General features: G+C 38.0%; 1 protein-coding gene across 1 annotated transcript; it reads right to left on the bottom strand.

Annotated features, from left to right (window-relative positions):
- Positions 772-1,652, bottom strand: LOC110271512. Its single transcript, XM_021122461.1, has 2 exons — positions 1,539-1,652; positions 772-1,158 (listed from the first exon to the last, which is right to left on the bottom strand). The coding sequence occupies exons 1-2, from the start codon at positions 1,650-1,652 to the stop codon at positions 772-774; spliced, it is 501 nt and encodes a 166-aa protein (XP_020978120.1).

Below are 21,727 nucleotides of genomic sequence, written 5' to 3'. Positions count from 1 at the left end.
TGAAAGAGATCTTAAGTCATAAGAAGGATTGGAGAGAAACTGAAAAAGTGTTTCTCACTGAAGAATGCAGTGCAGTCATTCTGAAAAGCTTACCAGAGAAGCTTCAAGATCCAGGAAGCTTTATGATACCATGCACATTAGAGGGTGCCTGTACCAAGACAGCCCTATGTAACCTTTCAGGCATCATTGAAGACATGATTGTCAAGGTTGGGCCATTTGCCTTTCCCACTGACTTTGTAGTGCTGGAAATGGAGGAGCACAAGAGTGCAACTCTCATTCTAGGAAGACCTTTCCTAGCAACTGGATGAACTCTTATTGATGTACAAAAAGGGGAAGTGACCCTGAGAGTCAATGAGGATGAGTTCAAGTTAAATGCTGTCAAAGCTATGCAGCATCCAGACACATCAAATGACTGCATGAGCACTGATATTATTGACTCTTTAGTGGAAGAGATCAATATGACTGAGAGTCTTGAATCAGAGCTAGAAGACATCTTTAAAGATGTTCAGCCTGATCTGGAGGAATCAGAGGAAATAAAAGTACCACTGAAAATCCCTCAGGAAGAGGAGAAACCTCCTAAACCTGAGCTCAAACCACTACCACCATCCCTGAAATATACATTTTTGGGAGAGGGTGACACTTTTCCAGTGATCATAAGCTCTGCTTTAAATCCACAGGAAGAGAAAGCACTAATTTAAGTGCTAAAGCAGAGATTAATCCACTGTTTCCTGCATTAGTAGCATCCTCTCCACTGTTTACAATTATTTCACATCAAAAGGAAAAAAAAGAGGATAATTGTATTTGTACCTGTGAAACTTGTTGAGTAGGGAATATTCCAGCCAATTGTATTGGAATTTTACCTCCTTCCTTAGAAGCAATATAGGAGACTAGCGCTTGCAATTGTGCTTTAACGGTATCCAACTCTTCTTGTACATTTGGACCACAAGTAGATGATGTTCCAACATCATTTGAAGAACCTAAATTCATTTGACTAATCCTTGTAATGTTGTTCTTGAAAGCAATTGTTGGAACAGCTCCCATACCTAAACCTCGAACACGACCAGGGTGCTCTTTCCCAAAAACTACTCCAAGAGCATCAAGAGGATAATTAAGAGTTAATTCCATCGGTTGTTGGCTGCTATGTGCTTCAATCTTCTCCTACATGTATAAAAAAAAAGAAAGAATCAAAAATAGTATTATATTATAAAAAAGAAAGAAAAAGAAATACAAACAAGTTACTTATTACACTTTAGTCTTACCGCTATTTCTTTAGCTTTTTCGTTAACATAACTTCCATCTGTTTTCTTGTGAGTGATGTCCCACATTTGAACCCTACTAACTTCTTTTCCCGTCTCTTCCGTCTAAAATTTAAGAAAAGTAGAAAGACTCGATTAAAAAATAGAAGCCTACTAACTTCAATCATGTATATATCATTCATCTAATTATTATCTGAGATAGATTAGATATGCAGAAAAATTAAGAGATAATGCATGCATTATATTTGAGATAGATTAGATATGCATGCATTAATTGATTACCAATTCAGCCCTTCTTCTTGCAATTGATTTAGCACCTGAAGTATGAGGAATTATTTGTTTTTGCCGAATTTCTTGATTCCTCTTACAAAGTTTCTGCAAGTTAAATTTGGACATAATTAAATAGAACCAAACATGCATTCAACATATAACAATAATAATGGTTTCAAGAGGGCAAAAGAGTGCAGCACTACTGCATGAGAAGCTATCACTAGTTCATTACCAACTCTATATAAAATAAAATACAAGAGCAGGCAGCAGCAATATCTGCTTCATATAAGGCTTACTTCACCCTTCACCATGCCAATACCAAACTTTGTAGTTTTCTGGAAATGGCTTGACTATTAAATGTTCAAAAACTTTCTCTCTTGTTTGCCACTTGCCAAAACCACACACCGGACAAGGGCATTTAATCTGATGACCAAAAGCGAAATCCAAAAACTTGTTTAGACCATCCTTATACTCATGCGTGTTTCGTGGTTTTCCAATCCATGACTTATCGATTGACATGACTAAGAGGAACTACAAATAGAAATTTTAAAAAATCTATTCATTAAAAATCTCTCTCTCATATTAACTAGGCAACTAACTAGTATATATCAGCATGCACTACTATAAAAAGAAATTCTTGTATGCACAAATTAGATATCAAACAAATACTTAAAGAAATTATAATTACCTCTTTCAAATGATAATTTCCCTTCTTTTTTCTTTCCCAGCAAATATTAAAACTTGAAGCTTTCAAAGTAAAGTAGCTAGCAGCAAAAGTTGAAGATAATTTATACGCTTTTTGGCATTGTTTTTAGTATGTTTTTAGTAGGATCTAGTTACTTTTAGGGATGTTTTCTTAGTTTTTATGTTAAAATTCACATTTCTGGACTTTACTATGAGTTTGTGTGTTTTTCTGTGATTTCAGGTATTTTCTGGCTGAAATTGACGGACTTGAGCAGAAATCAGATTCAGAGGTTGAAAAAGGACTGCTGATGCTGTTGGATTCTGACCTCCCTGCACTCAAAGTGGATTTTCTGGAGCTACAGAACTCGAAATGGCGCGCTTCTAATTGCGTTGGAACGTAGACATCCAGGGCTTTCCAGCAATATATAATAGTCGATACTTTGGCCAAGAATTGACGACGTAAACTGGCGTTCAACGCCAGCCTTCTGCCCAAATCTGGCGTCCAGCGCCAGAAAAGGATCCAAAACCAGAGTTGAACGCCCAAACTGGCACAGAAACTGGCGTTCAACTCCACAAATGGCCTCTGCACGTGCTACACTTAAGTTCAGCCCAAACACACACCAAATGGGCCCCGGAAGTGGATTTATGCATCAATTACTTACTCATGTAAACCCTAGTGACTATTTTATTATAAATAGGACCTCTTACTATCGTATTAGGCATCTTTGGATTACCTTATGATCCTTTGATCACGTTTTAGGGGGCTGGCCTCTCGGCCATGCCTGGACCTTCACTTATGTATTTTCAACGGTAGAGTTTCTACACTCCATAGATTAAGGTGTGGAGCTCTGCTGTTCCTCAAAGATTAATGCAAAGTACTACTGTTTTCTATTCAATTCTTCTTATTTCGCTTCTAAGATATCCATTCGCACCCAAGAACGTGATGAAGGTGATGATTATGTGTGACGCTCATCATCCTTCTCCCTTATGAACGCGTGCCTGACAAACACTTCTGTTCTACATGAATTAAGCTAGAATGAATATCTCTGAGATCTCCTAACCAGAATCCTCGTGGCGTACGCTAGAATGATGGCGGCATTCAAGAGAATCCGGAAGGTCTAAACATTGTCTGTGGTATTCTGAGTAGGATTCAATGATTGAATGACTGTGACGAGCTTCAAACTCGCGATTGTTGGGCGTTAGTGACAGACGCAAAAGGAGGGTGAATCCTATTCCAGCATGATCGAGAACCGACAAATGAATAGCCGTGCCGTGACAGGGTGCGTGAGCATATGATTCACTGAGAGGAGGGGATGTAGCCACTGACAACGGTGATGCCCTTGCATAAAGAGAACCGACAGATGAGTAGCCGTGCCGTGACAGGGTGCGTGAGCATATTATTCACTGAGAGGATAAGATGAAGCCATTGACAAGGGTGATGCCTCCAGACGATTAGCCGTGCCGTGACAGGGCATTGGATCATTTTCCCGTGAGATGACCGAAAGTAGCCATTGACAGTGGTGATGTATCACATAAAGCCAGCCATGGGAAGGAGTAAGACTGATTGGATGAAGATAGCAGGAAAGCAGAAGTTCAGAGGAACGAAAAGCATCTCCATTCGCTTATCTGAAATCCCTGCCAATGAATCTACATAAGTATCTCTATCCCTTTTATTGTTTTTTTTAATCTAATAAAGTATCATGTTTAAATCCGCCTGACTGAGATTTGCAAGGTGACCATAGCTTGCTTCATACCAACAATCTCCGTGGGATTCGACCCTTACTCACTTAAGGTATTACTTGGACGACCCAGTGCACTTGCTGGTTAGTTGAACGGAGTTGTGAATTCAAATAGAGCCAATTATTAAATTTCACACAAATACAAAGAGAATGGATCACAATTTCGTCCACCAAGTTTTTGGCGCCATTGCCGGGGATTGTTTGAGTTTGGACAACTGACGGTTCATCTTGTTGCTCAGATTAGGTAATTTTCTTTTTATTTTCTTTTCAAAAATTTTTCAAAAATCTTTCAAAAATTTTCCTTTTGTTTTCGAAAAAAAAAATGTGTTTTCAAAAATAAATTATTCTATGACTTCAAAATTTTTAAGAATGAATTCTAGTGTTTCATGAAGCATGTGAAGCCTGGCTGGCTGTAAAGCCATGTCTAAATTCGTTTGGACTGAGGCTTCCAACCATCACTTTATACGACTGTAGGGCATGCCAGGCATGTCATGTCTGAATCACATGCTGAAGCTTGGCTGGCCATTCTGGCGTTCAAACGCCAGAACAGAGCATAGTTCTGGCGCTGAACGCCCAGAATGGGAGCATCCTGGTGCTGAACGCCCAGAACAAGCATGGTTCTGGCGTTCAACGCCAGAAATGGCAGCAAATGGGCGTTGAACGCCCAAAATGGACACCAACCTGGCGCTGAACGCCCAGAGTTGTGTGCAAGGGCATTTTGCATGCCTAAATTGGTGCAGGGATGTAAATGCCTTGACACCTCAAGATCTGTGGACCTCACCGGATCACCTCAGGATCTGTGGACCCCACAGGATCCCCACCTACCTCCTCATAATCCTAGTTTTTATTTCCACATCTTCTTCTTCAACTATTCCTTCTTCTTTTGCTCGAGGGCGAGCAACATTCTAAGTTTGGTGTGGTAAAAGCATAGTTTTTTTTTTTTGTTTTTTCCATAACCATTGATGGCACCTAAGGCCAGAGAAACCTCTAGAAAGAGGAAAGGGAAGACAAAAGCTTCCATCAAGGGTCTATAGCTCACTGGTAGAACATTTGACTGCAAATCAAGAGATCCCTGAGATACCTCAGGGGATACATTTTCTTCCACACAATTATTGGAAGCAACTAAGGGTGGAATATCAAGAGCACTCCATCATACTTCATGAAACAAGAGAAGATCAGAAAGCAATGAGGGAGGAGCAACAAAGACAAGGAAGAGACATAGAAGAGCTCAAGGACATCATTGGTTCCTCAAGAAAAAAACGCCACCATCACTAAGGTGGATTCATTCCTTGTTCTTCTTTCTTCTGTTTTTCGTTTTCTATGTTATGTGCTTATCTATGTTTGTGTCTTCACTACATGATCATTAGTAGTAGTAACTTTGTCTTAAAGATATGAATGTCCTATGAATCCATCACCTCTCTTAAATGAAAAATGTTTTAATTCAAAAGAACAAGAAGTACATGAGTTTCGAATTTATCTTTGAACCTAGTTTAATTATATTGATGTGGTAACAATGCTTCTTGTTTTCTGAGTGTATGCTTGAACAGTGCATATGTCTTTTGAAGTTGTTGTTTAAGAATGTTAAATATGTTGGCTCTTGAAAGAATGATGACTAGGAGACATGTTATTTGATAATCTGAAAAATCATAAAAATGATTCTTGAAGCAAGAAAAAGCAGCAAAGAACAAAGCTTGCAGAAAAAAAATAGAGAAAAAAATATAGACGAAAAAAAAATAAAGAAAAAGAAAAAGCAAGCAGAAAAAGCCAAAAGCTCTTAAAACCAAGAGGCAAGAGCAAAAAGCCAATAGAAAGGATCCCAAGGCTTGGAGCATCAGTGGTTAGGAGGGCCTAAAAGGAATAAAATCCTGGTCTAAGCGGCTAAACCAAGCTGTCCCTAACCATGTGCTTGTGGCGTGTAGGTGTCAAGTAAAAACTTGAGACTGAGCGGTTAAAGTCAAGGTCCAAAGCAAAAACAAAGAGTGTGCTTAAGAACCCTGGACACCTCTAATTGGGGACTTTGGCAAAGCTCTCCGTGGGATTCGACCCTTACTCACGTAAGGTATTACTTGGACGACCCAGTGCACTTGCTGGTTAGTTGAACGGAGTTGTGAATTCAAATAGAGCCAATTATTAAATTTCACACAAATACAAAGAGAATGGATCACAATTTCGTCCACCAGTAGGACATAGAAGTTAGAACATAGATTATTGGAATAGCTCATAATATGCTTGACCCTTAATGATATTACATTTAGACATTGATTCTGCAGCTCGTTACAATTATAAGCTAAAAAAATGGTTGCAAACTTCACCCAGAAATAAATATCCAGGATAAATAAAGTAATTTAGCCACAGAAGCGTACATACCAGTCATATGAAACAGAGATAGCAGGTATATCATTGAAAAAAGCCTCACGAGCTCCTGCTACAGTGCCTGAGTAAACACTAGAAAGGGAAATACTTAGTACAGCCATGGGAAAAACACTTTCTTAATAGAGTTAAAAACTTCTGAAGCAACAATAGTTGTTTTCTAAGTTTCTTTGCAAATTATAATTTTGTGCATCTCAAATTGCAGGAGGTTTATGATCATATGGAGTTAATGATGATTACATTGTCATATGGAGTAAATTATATTCCAATAACAAGAGTCAACAGCCATTCTACTAAAATTGTTCAAAAATAAATATAAACAAAAGAAAGTCCAAGACAGCCAGCCTAAAAGAAGCAGAAGGAATAAAATGAAACAAGGACTACAACATGTTAATCAAATCTAAGTGTAAGGACATGTTAATCAAATAATGAGCTACACTACATGTTTGATGTTGATGACCTGAGACTGAAATGAAACAAGGACTACAGCATACACTAATGTGTCTAAGTGCTTCTTTTCACTGCTATTTTAGGGCTTTAATTAAATATTGAACAGAGCTAATGCAAAAACATTGAACAGAGTAACGGCAACAGAGCTAAATAACTAAAGAGATTACTCATTTATAGCTTTGCTTAAAAGAACCAAAAAAGAACCAAAGAGGCAAATAGAGAAATTGAGATTGGAGCAGTTTTTTCTGAGATCGGAGATCAGAGAAACACCTTAATAGAAGTAAGCAATAGAAGATCTGAGTTCAGAGAGAGAGACACACGTTAATAGAAGTAAGCGAAAGAAGACCTGAGATCGTCGTCAATCACCCCCGCACCAACGTCAATCCAATGCTTCAACGGAAGACCCAAAAATCCCTAACAGAGCTGCAGAGAAATAAAAACCCCCAAAAATCAGCACCAAAAGCAATTTTCAAATCCTAACCCAAACAAAAACAAAGAAATCGGTGCCTTTTGGAATCGAAATGAAGCGAGAAGCCCTAGAAGGAAGAAGGCGTTGTCGGAGAGCTTCTTTACACTGAGGAAATGAGAGTGTTGTATGTTCAGAGAGGATAGAAGCCCTAGCTAGAAGGAAGAACGGCGTTGAATGAGTCAGGGATTGTAATTTTTTTCTTTTTATATGCATGTGAAAACGGCGGTTCAAAACCGCCATAATCACCAGAACCGCCAAAATATATAAAGCCAATTACGGCAGCAGAAAAATTGCCATAATGACTCGATAATATGGCGGTTCTTTAAAACCGCCTTAATCTCCATGCCATTTTAACCCTTTTTTTTTGTAGTGTAAGGACACATAAGACAGCTCTTGGGTGGTCCATAAGCGACCTTAAGGGCATTAGCCCAGCGAGATGTATGCACAAGATCCTATTAGAGGATGATGCTAAGCCAGTGGTTCAACCACAGAGGCGGCTAAATCCAGCTATGAAGGAAGTGGTGCAGAAAGAGGTCACTAAGTTACTCGAGGCTGGGATTATTTATCCTATTTCTGATAGCCCCTGAGTGAGCCCTGTCCAAGTTGTCCCCAAGAAGGGAGGCATGATAGTGGTCCATAATGAAAAGAATGAACTGGTTCCCACAAGAACAGTCACAGGGTGGCGTATGTGTATTGATTACAGAAGGCTCAATACAGCCACCAGAAAGGATCATTTTTCTTTACCATTCATAGACCAAATGCTAGAAAGACTAGCAGGTCATGAATACTACTACTTTTTGGATGGCTATTCAGGCTACAACCAAATTGCAGTGGATCCTCAAGACCAAGAGAAAATAGCATTCACATGTCCATCTGGAGTATTTGCTTACAGAAGAATGCCTTTTGGTCTCTACAATGCACCTGCAACCTTTCAGAGGTGCATGCTCTCTATTTTCTCTGATATGGTAGAGAAATTCTTGGAAGTCTTCATGGATGACTTCTCAGTATTTGGAGACTCATTTAGCTCCTGTCTTGATCATCTAGCACTTGTCCTGAAAAGGTGCCAAGAAACTAACCTGGTCTTAAACTGGAAAAAATGTCACTTTATGGTGATTGAAGGTATTATCCTTGGGCACAAAATTTCAAGCAAGGGAATAGAGGTAGATGATGAGCGGATAATTTACACGCTTTTTGGCATTGTTTTTAGTATGTTTTTAGTAGGATCTAGTTACTTTTAGGGATGTTTTCATTAGTTTTTATGTTAAATTCACATTTCTGGACTTTACTATGAGTTTGTGTGCTTTTCTGTGATTTCAGGTATTTTCTGGCTGAAATTGAGGGACTTGAGCAAAAATCAGATTCAAAGGTTGAAGAAGGACTGCTGATGCTGTTGGATTCTGACCTCCCTGCACTCAAAGTGGATTTTCTGGAGCTACAGAACTCAAAATGGCGCACTTCCAATTGCGTTGAAAAGTAGACATCCAGGGCTTTCCAACAATATATAATAGTCCATACTTTGGCCGAGTTTAGATGACGCAAAAGGGCGTTGAACGCCAGTTCTATGCTGCAGTCTGGAGTTAAATGCCAGAAAAACGTCACGAACCAGTGTTGAACGCCAAAAACACGTCACAACTTGGCGTTCAACTCCAAAAGAAGCCTCTGCACGTGGAAAGCTAAATCTCAGCCTAAGCACACACCAAGTGGGCTCCGGAAGTGGATTTATGCATCAATTACTTACTTCTGTAAACCCTAGTAGCTAGTTTAGTATAAATAGGACTTTTTACTATTGTATTAGACATCCTGGATTGTATTTTTGATCCTGTGATCACGTTTTGGGGGCTGGCCATTCGGCCATGCCTGAACCTTCATCACTTATGTATTTTCAACGGTAGAGTTTCTACACTCCATAGATTAAGGTGTGGAGCTCTGCTGTTCCTCATGAATTAATGCAAAGTACTACTGTTTTCTATTCAATTCAACTTATTCCGCTTCTAAGATATTCATTCGCACTCCAACATGAATGTGATGAACGTGACAATCATCATCATTCCCTATGAACACGTGCCTGACAACCACTTCCGTTCTACCTTAGATTGAATGAGTATCTCTTGGATCTCTTAATCAGAATCTTCGTGGTATAAGCTAGATTGATGGCGGCATTCATGAGAATCCGGAAAGTCTAAACCTTGTCTGTGGTATTCCGAGTAGGATTCAGGGATTGAATGACTGTGACGGACTTCAAACTCAAGAGTGCTGGGCGTAGTGACAGATGCAAAAGGAGGTGAATCCTATTCCAGTATGATCGAGAACCACAGATGATTAGCCGTGCCGTGACAGAGCATTTGGAGCTTTTTCACAAGAGGATGGGATGTAGCCATTGACAACGGTGATGCCCTTACATAAAGCCAGCCATGGAAAGGAGTAAGACTGATTGGATGAAGACAGCAGGAAAGCAGAGGTTCAGAGGAACGAAAGCATCTCTATACGCTTATCTGAAATTCTCACCAATGAATTACATAAGTATTTCTATCTTTATTTTCTGTTTATTTATTATTATTTTCGAAAACTCCATAACCATTTGATATCCGCCTGACTGAGATTTACAAGGTGACCATAGCTTGCTTCATACCAACAATCTCCGTGGGATCGACCCTTACTCACGTAAGGTTTTATTACTTGGACGACCCAGTGCACTTGCTGGTTAGTTGTGCGAAGTTGTGAAGTTATGTTTGGACCATGGTATTGTGCACCAGTTGTTGGCGCCATTGCTAGGGAGAGAACGAACAACAAATTTTACAACCTAATCTGAGTAACAATTTCGCATACCAAGTTTTTGGCGCCGTTGCCGGGGATTGTTTAAGTTTGGACAACTGACGGTTCATCGTGTTTCTCAGATTGGGTAATTTTCTTCTTATTTTATTTTCAAAAAGTTTTCAAAAATTTTTCAAAAAAAAAAATCTTTCAAAAATTTCTCATCTGTTTTCAAAAATTATTCTAAAATTTTTTTAAGAATGAATTCTAGTGTTTCATGAAGCATGTTGAAGCCTGACTGGCTGTAAAGCCATGTCTAAATTCATTTGGACTGGGGCTTCCAACCCAACATTATCAAGAGCAAGCTAGTTGTTGCTAATCCACCTGCTGCTGTTCCTGATCCACCTGATTTACATGCTAAAGCTTGACTGGCTATTAAGCCATGTCCTACCCTCAGATTGGAGCTTTAGACTAAGAGTGCAAGATTCCTGGAATTCATATTAAAAATTTTGGAATCCTTATTTTTCTTTTTCAAATAATTTTCAAAAAATCCAAAAAAATTAGAAAATCATAAAATCAAAAATATTTTGTGTTTTTGGTATGAGTCTTGTGTCAATTGCATGTTTTAAATTTTGCATAAAATTTTCGAAAAAAATCATGCATTCATGGTGTTCTTCATGATCTTCAAGTTGTTCTTGATGAATCTTCTTGTTTGATCTTCATGTTTTCTTGTTCTATGTCTTTTCTTGTTTTTCATATGCATTCTTGCATCCATAGAGTCTAAACATGAAAGATTTCTAAGTTTGGTGTCTTGCATGTTTTCTTTGCATTAAAAATTTTCAAAAATAAGTCTTGATGTTCATCTTGACATTCAAAGTGTTCTTGGTGTTCATCTTGACATTCATAGTGTTCTTGCATGCATTCATTGTTTTGATCTAAAAATTCTCATGCATTGAGTCTTTCTCATGTTTTTCTCTCTCATCATTAAAATTCAAAAATCAAAAAAATATCTTTCCCTTTTTCACTCATAAATTTTCGAAAATTTGAGTTGATTTTTTCAAAATTTTTTAAAATTTAGTTGTTTCTTATGAGTCAAATCAAATTTTCAATTTAAAAATTTTATCTTTTTCAAAATCTTTTTCAAAAATCATATCTTTTTCATTTTTCTTATTTATTTTCGAAAATCTCAAAAATATTTTTCAAAAATCTTTTTCTCAATTTTATCTCATAATTTTCGAAAATATCATCAACAATTAATGTTTTGAGTAAAAAATTTCAAGTTTGCTACTTACTTGTTAAGAAAGATTCAAACTTTAAGTTCTAGAATCATATCTTGTAATTTCTTGTGAATCAAGTCATTAATTGTGATTTTAAAAATCAAATCTTTTTCAAAACTAATTTCAATCATATCTTTTCAAAAACATCTTCTTATCTTATCTTTTTCAAAAATTTGATTTTAAAATATCTTTTCTAACTTCTTATCTTCTTATCTTTTCAAAATTGATTTTCAAAATTTGTTTCAACTAACTAACTAACTTTTTGTTTGCTTCTTATCTTTTTCAGAACTACCTAACTAACTCTCTCTCTCTAATTTTCGAAAATCTCTTCCCCCTTTTTCAAAAATTCTTTTTAATTAACCAATTGTTTCAAATTTTAATTTTAATTTTCGAAAATCACTAACCAATTTTTCAAAAATTATTTTCGAAAACTTCTCTCTCTCTCATCTTCTTCCATTTATTTATTTATTTACTAACACTTCATCTCACCCAAATTCGAACCCCCTCTTCCATCTGTGTTCGAATTTTCTCTTCTTCCCTTCTTTACATTACATTCTTTTCTTCTTCTACTCACACAAGGAAACCTCTATACCTAGGTAAAAAGGATCTCTATTATTATTATTTTCTGTTCCCTCTTTTTCATATGAGCAGGAGCAAGGACAAGAACATTCTTGTTGAAGCAGACCCTGAACCTGAAAGGACTCTAAAAAGGAAACTAAGAGAAGCTACAATACAACAATCCAAAGACAACCTTATAGGAATTTTCGAACAAGAAGAGGAGATGGCAGCCGAAAATAATAATAATGCAAGGAGGATGCTTAGTGACTTTACTGCACCTAATTCCAATTTACATGGAAGAAGCATCTTCATCCCTACCATTGGAGCAAACAATTTTGAGCTTAAGCCTCAATTAGTTTCTCTGATGGAGCAGAACTGCAAGTTTCATGGACTTCCATCTGAAGATCCTTTTCAGTTCTTAACTGAATTCTTGCAGATCTGTGATACTGTTAAGACTAATGGAGTAGATCCTAAAGTCTACAGGCTCATGCTTTTCCCTTTTGCTGTGAGAGACAGAGCTAGAATATGGTTGGACTATCAACCTAAGGATAGCCTGAACTCTTGGGATAAGCTCGTCAAGGCCTTCTTAGCCAAGTTCTTTCCTCCTCAAAAGCTGAGTAAGCTTAGAGTGGATGTCCAAACCTTCAGACAGAAAGAAGGTGAATCCCTCTATGAAGCTTGGGAGAGATACAAGGAATTGACCAAAAAGTGTCCTTCTGACATGCTTTCAGAATGGACCATCCTGGATATATTCTATAATGCTCTGTCTGAATTAGCTAAGATGTCATTGGATACTTCTGTAGGTGGATCCATTCACCTAAAGCCTGCAGAAGCTCAAGAACTCATTGACATGGTTGCTAATAACCAGTTCATGTACACTTCTGAGAGGAATCCTGTGAGTAATGGGACGCCTCAGAAGAAGGGAGTTCTTGAAATTGATACTCTGAATGCTATATTGGCTCAGAATAAAATATTGACTCAGCAAGTCAATATGATATCTCAGAGTCTGAATGGAATGCAAGCTACATCCAACAGTACTCAAGAGGCATCTTCTGAGGAAGAAGCTTATGATCCTGAGAACCTTGCAATAGCAGAGGTGAATTACATGGGTGAACCCTATGGAAACACTTATAATCCCTCATGGAGAAATCACCCAAATCTCTCATGGAAGGATCAACAAAAGCCTCAACAAGGCTTTAATAATGGTGGAAGAAACAGGTTTAGCAATAGCAAACCTTTTCCATTATCCACTTAGCAACAGACAGAGAATTCTGAGCAGAATCCATCTAGCTTAGCAGATTTAGTCTCTGATCTATCTAAGGCCACTCTGAGTTTCATGAATGAAACAAGGTCCTCCATTAGAAATTTGAAAGCACAAGTGGGCCAGCTGAGTAAAAGGATCACTGAAATCCCTCCTAGTACTCTCCCAAGCAATACAGAAGAAAATCCAGAAGGAGAGTGCAAGGCCATTGAATTGACCATCATGGCCAAACCCACAAGAGGAGAGAAGGACGTAAATCCCAAGGAGGAAGACCTCCTGGGATGTCCTGTGATAAAAAAGGGGTTTCCCTCTGAGGAACCAAAGGAATCTGAGACTCATCTAGAGACCATAGAGATTCCATTGAACCTCCTTACGCCCTTCATGAGCTCTGAAGAGTACTCTTCTTCTGAAGAGAATGAAGATGTTACTGAAGAGCAAGTTGTCAAGTTCCTTGGTGCAATCATGAAGCTGAATGCCAATCTATTTGGTACAGAGACTTGGGGAGATGAACCTCCCCTGTTCACCAATGAACTAAATGCATTGGATCAACTGAGATTGCCTCAGAAGAAACAGGATCCTGGAAAGTTCCTAATACCTTGTACCATAGGCACCATGACCTTTGAGAAGGCTCTATGTGACCTTGGGTCAGGAATAAACCTCATGCCACTCTCTGTAATGGAGAAACTGGGAATCTTTGAGGTACAAGCTGCTAAAATCTCATTAGAGATGGCAGACAACTCAAGAAAAGAGGCTTATGGACAAGTAGAGGACGTGTTAGTAAAGGTTGAAGGCCTTTACATCCCTGCTAATTTTATAATCCTAGATACTGGGAAGGATGAGGATGAATCCATCATCCTTGGAAGACCCTTCCTAGCCACAGCAAGAGCTGTGATTGATGTTAACAGAGGTAAACTTGTCCTTCAATTGAATGAGGACTCCCTTGAGTTTAAAACTCAAGGACATCCTTCTGTAAACATGGAAAAGAGGCACAGTAAGCTTCTCTCAAAACAAAGTCAACCAGAGCCCCCACAGTCAAACTCTAAGTTTGGTGTTGGGAGGCCACAACCAAACTCTAAGTTGGTGTTGAACTCCCATATCCAAACTCTAAGTTTGGTGTTGGGGAGTCTCAACAATGCTCTGAACATCTGTGAGGCTCCATGAGAGCCCACTGTCAAGCTATTGACATTAAAGAAGCGCTTGTTGGGAGGCAACCTAATTTTTATTTAATTATATTTTTATTAATTATATGTCTTTATAGGTTCATGATCATGTGGAGTCACAAAAACAACTGAAAAAATTGAAGAAAAATCAAAAACAGCATTAAAAACAGCACACCCTGGAGGAGGATCTTACTAGCGTTCAAACGCCAGTAAGGAGCATCTGGCTAGCGTTCAACGCCAGAACAGAGCATGGAGCTGGCGCTGAACGCCAGAAACAAGCATGAAACTGGCGTTCAACGCCAGAAATATGCTGCATCTAGGCGTTGAACGCCCAGAACAAGCATCAGTTCGGCGTTTAAATGCCAGAATTGCATGCAAAGGCATTTTACATGCCTAATTGGTGCAGGGATGTAAATCCTTGACACCTCAAGATCTGTGAACCTCACAGGATCATCTCAGGATCTATGGATTCCACAGGATCCCCACCTTCCCTCCTCATAATCCTAGTTTCTTCCACATCTTTGACGTTAGGATTTTTGCCAGTAAAGAATATCATAAAAACAGTCGCATTGTAGATATAGTCTCTAAACCGACAGAAATCCCTTCGTACAAATGTTTTGGTTGTCACAAGTAACAAACCCCTAAATAAATTGATAACCGAAGTATTCAAACCTCGGGTCGTCTTCTCAAGGAATTGCACGAAGGTATGTTCTTATTATTGGTTATGAAGATTGTAAATTGGGGGTTTTGGAAGTAAGGAAGCAGTATGTTGCACAAAAAGAATAAAATAAAATAGTAATAATAAAATAAACTCTTGACAAGGTATGAAGACTGGAGGTCCTATCCCAGTTATCCTTATCAATTGTAATGAGAATTGGATTTTTCTCCCACTTTATTAACCTTTAACTATGAAGGTAAGTTAAGTGGATGAATTAATTCTCGAAGAATTCCAAATCTCAATTAACAATGAGTTTGATAACTCAAGAGTTACCAATTATTTAACCAAAGCCAAAAGGAAGAAAATGAGTAAGTTAAATTGAAAGCACTTATAAATAAAGCAAAGCAAAATTAAATCTGAAATTACCTCAAATTGCCTTAATAATAGAAGATCAATCTAAACATAAAGGGTTCATAAATTAAATTGAGAAAAGAAATAAAAATAAAGAACTTGGGATTGAGAGTCAATCCTAAAACTAAGAGAAATCCTAAATCCTAATCCTAAGAGAGAGGAGAGAACCTCTCTCTCTAAAAACTATATCTACTCCTAAAATTGTGAATTATGAGAGCCTTCTTATGAATGGATGCATTCCCTCACTTTATAGCCTCTAATCTGTATTTTCTAGGCCGAGAACTGGGTCGAAAACAGTCCAGAATTCGCTGGTTTCAAATTTTGCCACGCTGGATTTCCGTCACTGCGACGCGGCCGCATGAATCACGCGGTCGCGTCACCTAGCGTCAGGTAAACTATAGCGTATTATATATCAAATCGAAGCCCCGGACGTTAGCTTTCCAACTCAACTAGAACCGCGTCGTTTGGACCTCTGTAGCTAAAGTTATAGCCGTTTGAGTGCAGAGAGGTCAGGCTGGACAGCTTAGCAATTTCTCCAACTTCTTGCATTCCTTCCACTTTTGCATGCTTTCTTCCCTTCCTCCAAACCATTCCTGCCTTATAATATCTGAAAACACTTAACATACATATCAAGGCATCTAATGGTAATAAGAGAGGATTAATAATAAGCAAATATAAGATCAAAGAAGCATATTTTCAATCAAAGTACATAATCAGGAAGGCAAATGTAAAACCATGCAAATAGTATGAATAAGTGGGTAAAGAGTAGATAAAAACCACTCAATTGAGCACAAGATAAACCATAAAATAGTGGTTTATCAACCTCCCCACACTTAAACAATAGCATGTCCTCATGCTAAGCTCAAGAGAAGCTATAAAAAATGAAGGATGTATGAAATGCAACCTATAAATGTAACTACATGCAGAATGTTTCCACCTACTTAGTTAAAAGTAAACAATTCTTTCAAGAGGAAATATGAACTGGATTTCACTAATTTAAATCATGAAAATGAGGTACAAATAGACTTGCAAGAAGAAAATAGCTCATGAAAGCAGGGAACAAGGGATTGAGCATCGAACCCTCACTGGTAGTGTATACACTCTAATCACTCAAGTGTTTTAGGTTCGATTCTCTCGATTCTCTACTAACCTTGCTTTCTAAGGCTTGCTCTTCATCTAACAATCAACATAAATTTAATGCATAAATACACAAATCAAGAGGTCTTTTAAGGGTTGTAATGGGGTTAGGGTCAAGGTAGGATTGTATTTGGCCAAGTGGACTAAAATTTGAATCCTTAATTAACTTGAACTTTTCCCACCTAACTTAAACAATCCATGTAATCATAATACAACATCTAACCATCCATTAACCATGTTTTCCACATATTCATGCATTCTAATTTCAAGTACAACTCATATGCATTGCTTTCACCACATATTTTGGGGCATTTTGTCCCCTTTTACTTATTTGTTCTTTCTCTTTTTTTCTTTTTTCTTCTCTTTTTTTTATATATATATATATATTTTTTTTTCTTTTTCTTTTATTTTTCTCAATGCATATGATTAATTTATTGAATGCATGAACATGTCCTAAACATTTCTTTCACATTTTTAGAAAATTCTAACATACTCAATTCTCAAACCAAATATTTCCAAACCCAATTTTCCCACAGTTAAATCATAAGCACTCTCACTAGTCTAAGCTAACCAAGGATTCAAATTAAGGACATTATTGTTTTTCGCTTAGAGTTAATGATTTGCTAAATAAAAAGAACAAAGGGGGTACAATAGGCTCAAAATTGGTTTGCAAGGGATAATGAAAGGTAAGGCCATATGGGTATGTAAGCTCAGTGAAATAAAGGCCTCAATCATATAAGTGCATGTATACATCAAATTATGGAAATATAGAATTAGGCAAGACAAAGATCACATTTTTTGAGAGAAAAACACACATCAAAAATAAAATATTGGTTGAAAAATGCAACCAATTCAAATAGGCTCAAAATCTCACAGGTTTTGTGTGTTCGAGCTCTAAACCATGTTCCAGTATACTATTTCTTCAAACAAGTGTAATATTAAATTTTATTCAAATTAGTGAAATGCTCTAAAAGGTTTCTTGAAAAAGAAAATATTACTTCAACCAAGTGGTAAAATATGCAAAAAATCAAACAAATATGCAATCAAAAAAACAAATAAAATAAAAATTTTGGTGTTGAGTCAGGAAATAACTAACCCATGGAGATCAGTATCGACCTAAATAAAATAGAATGGAAGAGAAAAAAAATAAGAAAGGAAGAAGAAAGAAATAAGAAAAGATAAGAGAATAAGGATTCGGAGAAGAAAAGATAAGAAAATTGGCACTAATCTGGATAGGTTGTGCGACGCCGGCGACGCAGTCGCGTGGGTGATGCAGTCGCGTGGTGCGCAATAAGGTTAGGTGACACGGACGCGTGGGGCACGTGATCGCGTGACTTGATTTGTGCTAGTGGCGCGAGTGCAGCCTCGCAGTCGCACAACTCTCTGTTCAAAACTTAGTATTGCCAAAATCCTGGGTGACGCGATCGCGTGGGGGACACGATCGCGTGAGTGGCCATCATGGGGATGTGACGCGGACGCGTGGGGCACGCGTTCGTGTGGTGAGGCTTGGGCTTTCAGCACGATTCCAGCCCAACTCCAGCTCAACTTTTGGCCATGCACCCTTTGACGTCGAAATCCAGGTCACGCGGCCGCGTGGGGCACGCGATCGCGTGGGAGGCCAGTATTCCCCTGCGACGCGGACGCGTCAGCGATGCGGTCGCGTGGGACGAATTGTGCCACTGGCACGCCTCCAGCCTTGCTCCAGCGTGACTCTCTGTTCGTTTTTATTTTCTCTTCTCTCCTTGCGACGCGGACGCGTCGCTGATGCGGTCGCGTCGCGTGCTCGCTTCTCTCTTTTTTTTTTAATCTAAAAAGATGCAGAATGCAGTGTTAATGTGAATGTGATGCAAAACTCCAGGTTCAATATAACAAAATAAAATAAAATTCAAAAACAAATAAAACTAAATAAAAATGAAAAAGGACGATCATACCATGGTGGGTTGTCTCCCACCTAGCACTTTTAGTTAAAGTCCTTAAGTTGGACATTTGATGAGCTTCCTGTTATGGTGGCTTATGCTTGAACTCGTCCAGGAATCTCCACCAGTGTTTGTGATTCCAGTAACCTCAGGGGTCCCAAACTAGGCATGTAAAACCCTTGAACAGCTTCAAAAAGATTCTTAGGCTCCCGGGGTAACAAGTGTCAGAGCAGATTCCAGGATCCCAAATCTTGCTTTTACACCCATCCTTGTCAGGATCTGTATTTTTCCAGCCGGGTGAAAGGTGATCTGAATTCTCACTGCAGTGACCAAACAGCTTCCTAGACCCATTCAGTTGAGCTTTATACCAACCTTTGCGTTTGAACTTAAAGCTTCCAACCATGATGAACCTTGCTTGACAATTCTTATCACTGGCTATCTTCCTCTTATTCTTAATGCCACAAAGAGCTCTAAGTTGACCATCCATCTCCAGTAGCCCATATTCAAGTGGGATTAGAAAGCTATGGGATATGAATTTTGCCCACTTGAATGTTGTGAAGGATGATGGCAACTTAGGAGGAGGTATTTTTAATGAAATTGCAAGCTCCACTCCCTTGTGCTCTTTTCTGATAACTACCACCTCTTTGCAAGCTTCTTCAATTTCAACCTCTTCCTCTTGGTAGCTCTCTTTCAATTCAATCTCCTCTTCATTGCTTTCCAAGGGCATGGGAGGTTGTGCTTCTTCTTCTTGAATCTCCATCTCTTGATCAACCTCTTCCAAGTCTTCAACTATGATATGCTTTGGAAGGAGGCTCTATGTCTTCAACTTGATCAATCTCTTGTACACCCTCCTCAGCATCAATTACAACCGTCTTGGAAGGAGGCTCTATGTCTTGACTTTCCCATGGAGGTTCTGCATCTCCTAAGTCTTCAACCACTTCTTCTTCTTTACTAAGAACAGCTTGAAGGTCAAGATGAACGCGAAGAACAACTCGAAGATCAAGATGAACACTAAGAACAAATTTTTGAAAATTTTTGTAATAACTAAAGAAAAACCAATAACCTCTTAATTTATGAAAAAGCAAAAATAAAAACAAAAATAAAAATAAATAAACAAGAAAAAATAAAAAAATATTTACAATAACCAATAATAAGACACACGTTTGCAATTCCCTAGCAACGGCGCCATTTTGACGTTAGGATTTTTGCTAGTAAAGAATATCATAAAAATAGTCGCGTTGTAGATATAGTCTCTAAACCGACAGAAATCCCTTCGTACAAATGTTTTGGTTGTCACAAGTAACAAACCCCTAAATAAATTGATAACCGAAGTATTCAAACCTCGGGTCGTCTTCTCAAGGAATTGCAGGGAGGTATGTTCTTATTACTGATTATGAAGATTGTAAATTGGGGGGTTTTGGAAGTAAGGAAGCAGTATGTTGCACAAAAAGAATAAAATAAAATAGTAATAATAAAATAAACTCTTGACAAGGTATGAAGACTGGAGGTCCTATCCCAGTTATCCTTATCAATTGTAATAAGAATTGGATTTTTCTCCCACTTTATTAACCTCTAACTATGAAGGTAAGTTAAGTGGATGAGTTAATTCTCAAAGAATTCCAATTCTCAATCAACAATGAGTTTGATAACTCAAGAGTTACCAATTATTTAACCAAAGCCAAAAGGAAGAAAATGTGAAAGTTAAATTGAAAGCACTTATAAATAAAGCAAAGCAAAATTAAATCTGAAATTACCTCAAATTGCATTAATAATAGAAGATCAATCTAAACATAAAGGGTTCATAAATTAAATTGAGAAAAGAAATAAAAATAAAGAACCTGGGATTGAGAGTCACTCCTAAAACTAAGAGAAATCCTAAATCCTAATCCTAAGAGAGAGGAGAGAACCTCTCTCTCTAAAAACTACATCTACTCCTAAAATTGTGAATTATGAGAGCCTTCTTATGAATGGATACATTCCCCCACTTTACAGCCTCTAATCTGTATTTTCTAGGCCGAGAACTGGGTCGAAAACAGTCCAGAATTCGCTGGTTTTGAATTTTGCCACGCTGGATTTCCGTCACTGCGACGCGGCCGCATGGATCACGCGGTCGCGTCGCCTAGCATCAGAGAAACAATAGCATATTATATATCAAATCGAAGCCCCGGACGTTAGCTTTCCAACGCAACTGGAACCGCGTCGTTTGGACCTCTGTAGCTAAAGTTATAGCCGTTTGAGTGCAGAGAGGTCAGGCTGGACAGCTTAGCAATTTCTCCAACTTCTTGCATTCCTTCCACTTTTGCATGCTTTCTTCCCATCCTCCAAGCCATTTCTGCCTTATAATATCTGAAAACACTTAACACACATATCAAGGCATCTAATGGTAATAAGAGAGGATTAATAATAAGCAAATATAAGATCAAAGAAGCATATTTTCAATCAAAGTACATAATCAGGAAGGCAAATGTAAAACCATGCAAATAGTATGAATAAGTGGGTAAAGAGTAGATAAAAACCACTCAATTGAGCACAAGATAAACCATAAAATAGTGGTTTATCAATCTTCTTCTTCATTTATTCTTTCTTCTCCTGCTCGAGGGCGAACAACATTCTAAGTTTGGTGTGGTAAAAGCATTGCTTATTTTGCTTTTCCATAACCATTGATGGCACCTAAGGCCAGAAAAACCTCACAAAAAAAAAAAAGAGAAGAGAAAAGGGAAGACAAAAGCTTCCACCTCCAAGTCATGGGAGATGGAGAGATTCATGTAAAGGATCTATAGCTCAGTGGTAGAACATTTGACTGCAAATCAAGAGATCCCTGAGATACTTCAGGGGATACATTTTCCCCCGCACAATTATTGGGAGCAACTAAGGATAGGAGCACCAAAATCACTAGGGATCAAGCAACAGAGACAAGTAAGAGACGTAGAAGAGCTCAAGGACATCATTGGTTCCTCAAGGAGAAAACGCCACCATCACTAAGGTGGACTCATTCCTTGTTCTTACATTCTCTGTTTTTCGTTTTCTCTATGCTAAGTGTTTATCTGTGTTTATGTCTTTATTACATGATCATTAGTATTTAGTAACTATGTCTTAAAGTTATGAATGTCCTATGAATCCATCACCTCTCTTAAATGAAAAATGTTTTTAATTCAAAAGAACAAGAAGTACATGAGTTTCGAATTTATCCTTGAACTTAGTTTAATTATATTGATGTGGTGACAATACTTTTTGTTTTCTGAATGAATGCTTGAACAGTGCATATGTCTTTTGAAGTTGTTGTTCATGAATGTTAAATATGTTGGCTCTTGAAAGAATGATGACAAGGAGACATGTTATTTGATAATCTGAAAAATCATA

This window comes from Arachis ipaensis, chromosome B04, assembly GCF_000816755.2.
Source record: "Arachis ipaensis cultivar K30076 chromosome B04, Araip1.1, whole genome shotgun sequence".
Taxonomy (NCBI): domain Eukaryota; kingdom Viridiplantae; phylum Streptophyta; class Magnoliopsida; order Fabales; family Fabaceae; genus Arachis; species Arachis ipaensis.
This window is presented reverse-complemented; position numbering and strand designations above follow the sequence as displayed.

Bases quoted from the DNA above. Each gene is read 5' to 3' on its own strand.
- LOC110271512 (XM_021122461.1), bottom strand. From the start codon at position 1,652: ATGTCCAAATTTAACTTGCAGAAACTTTGTAAGAGGAATCAAGAAATT. The intron at 1,159-1,538 runs GTAATCAATTAA...TTATACATGTAG, and splicing joins CAAGAAGAAGGGCTGAATTG to GAGAAGATTGAAGCACATAG.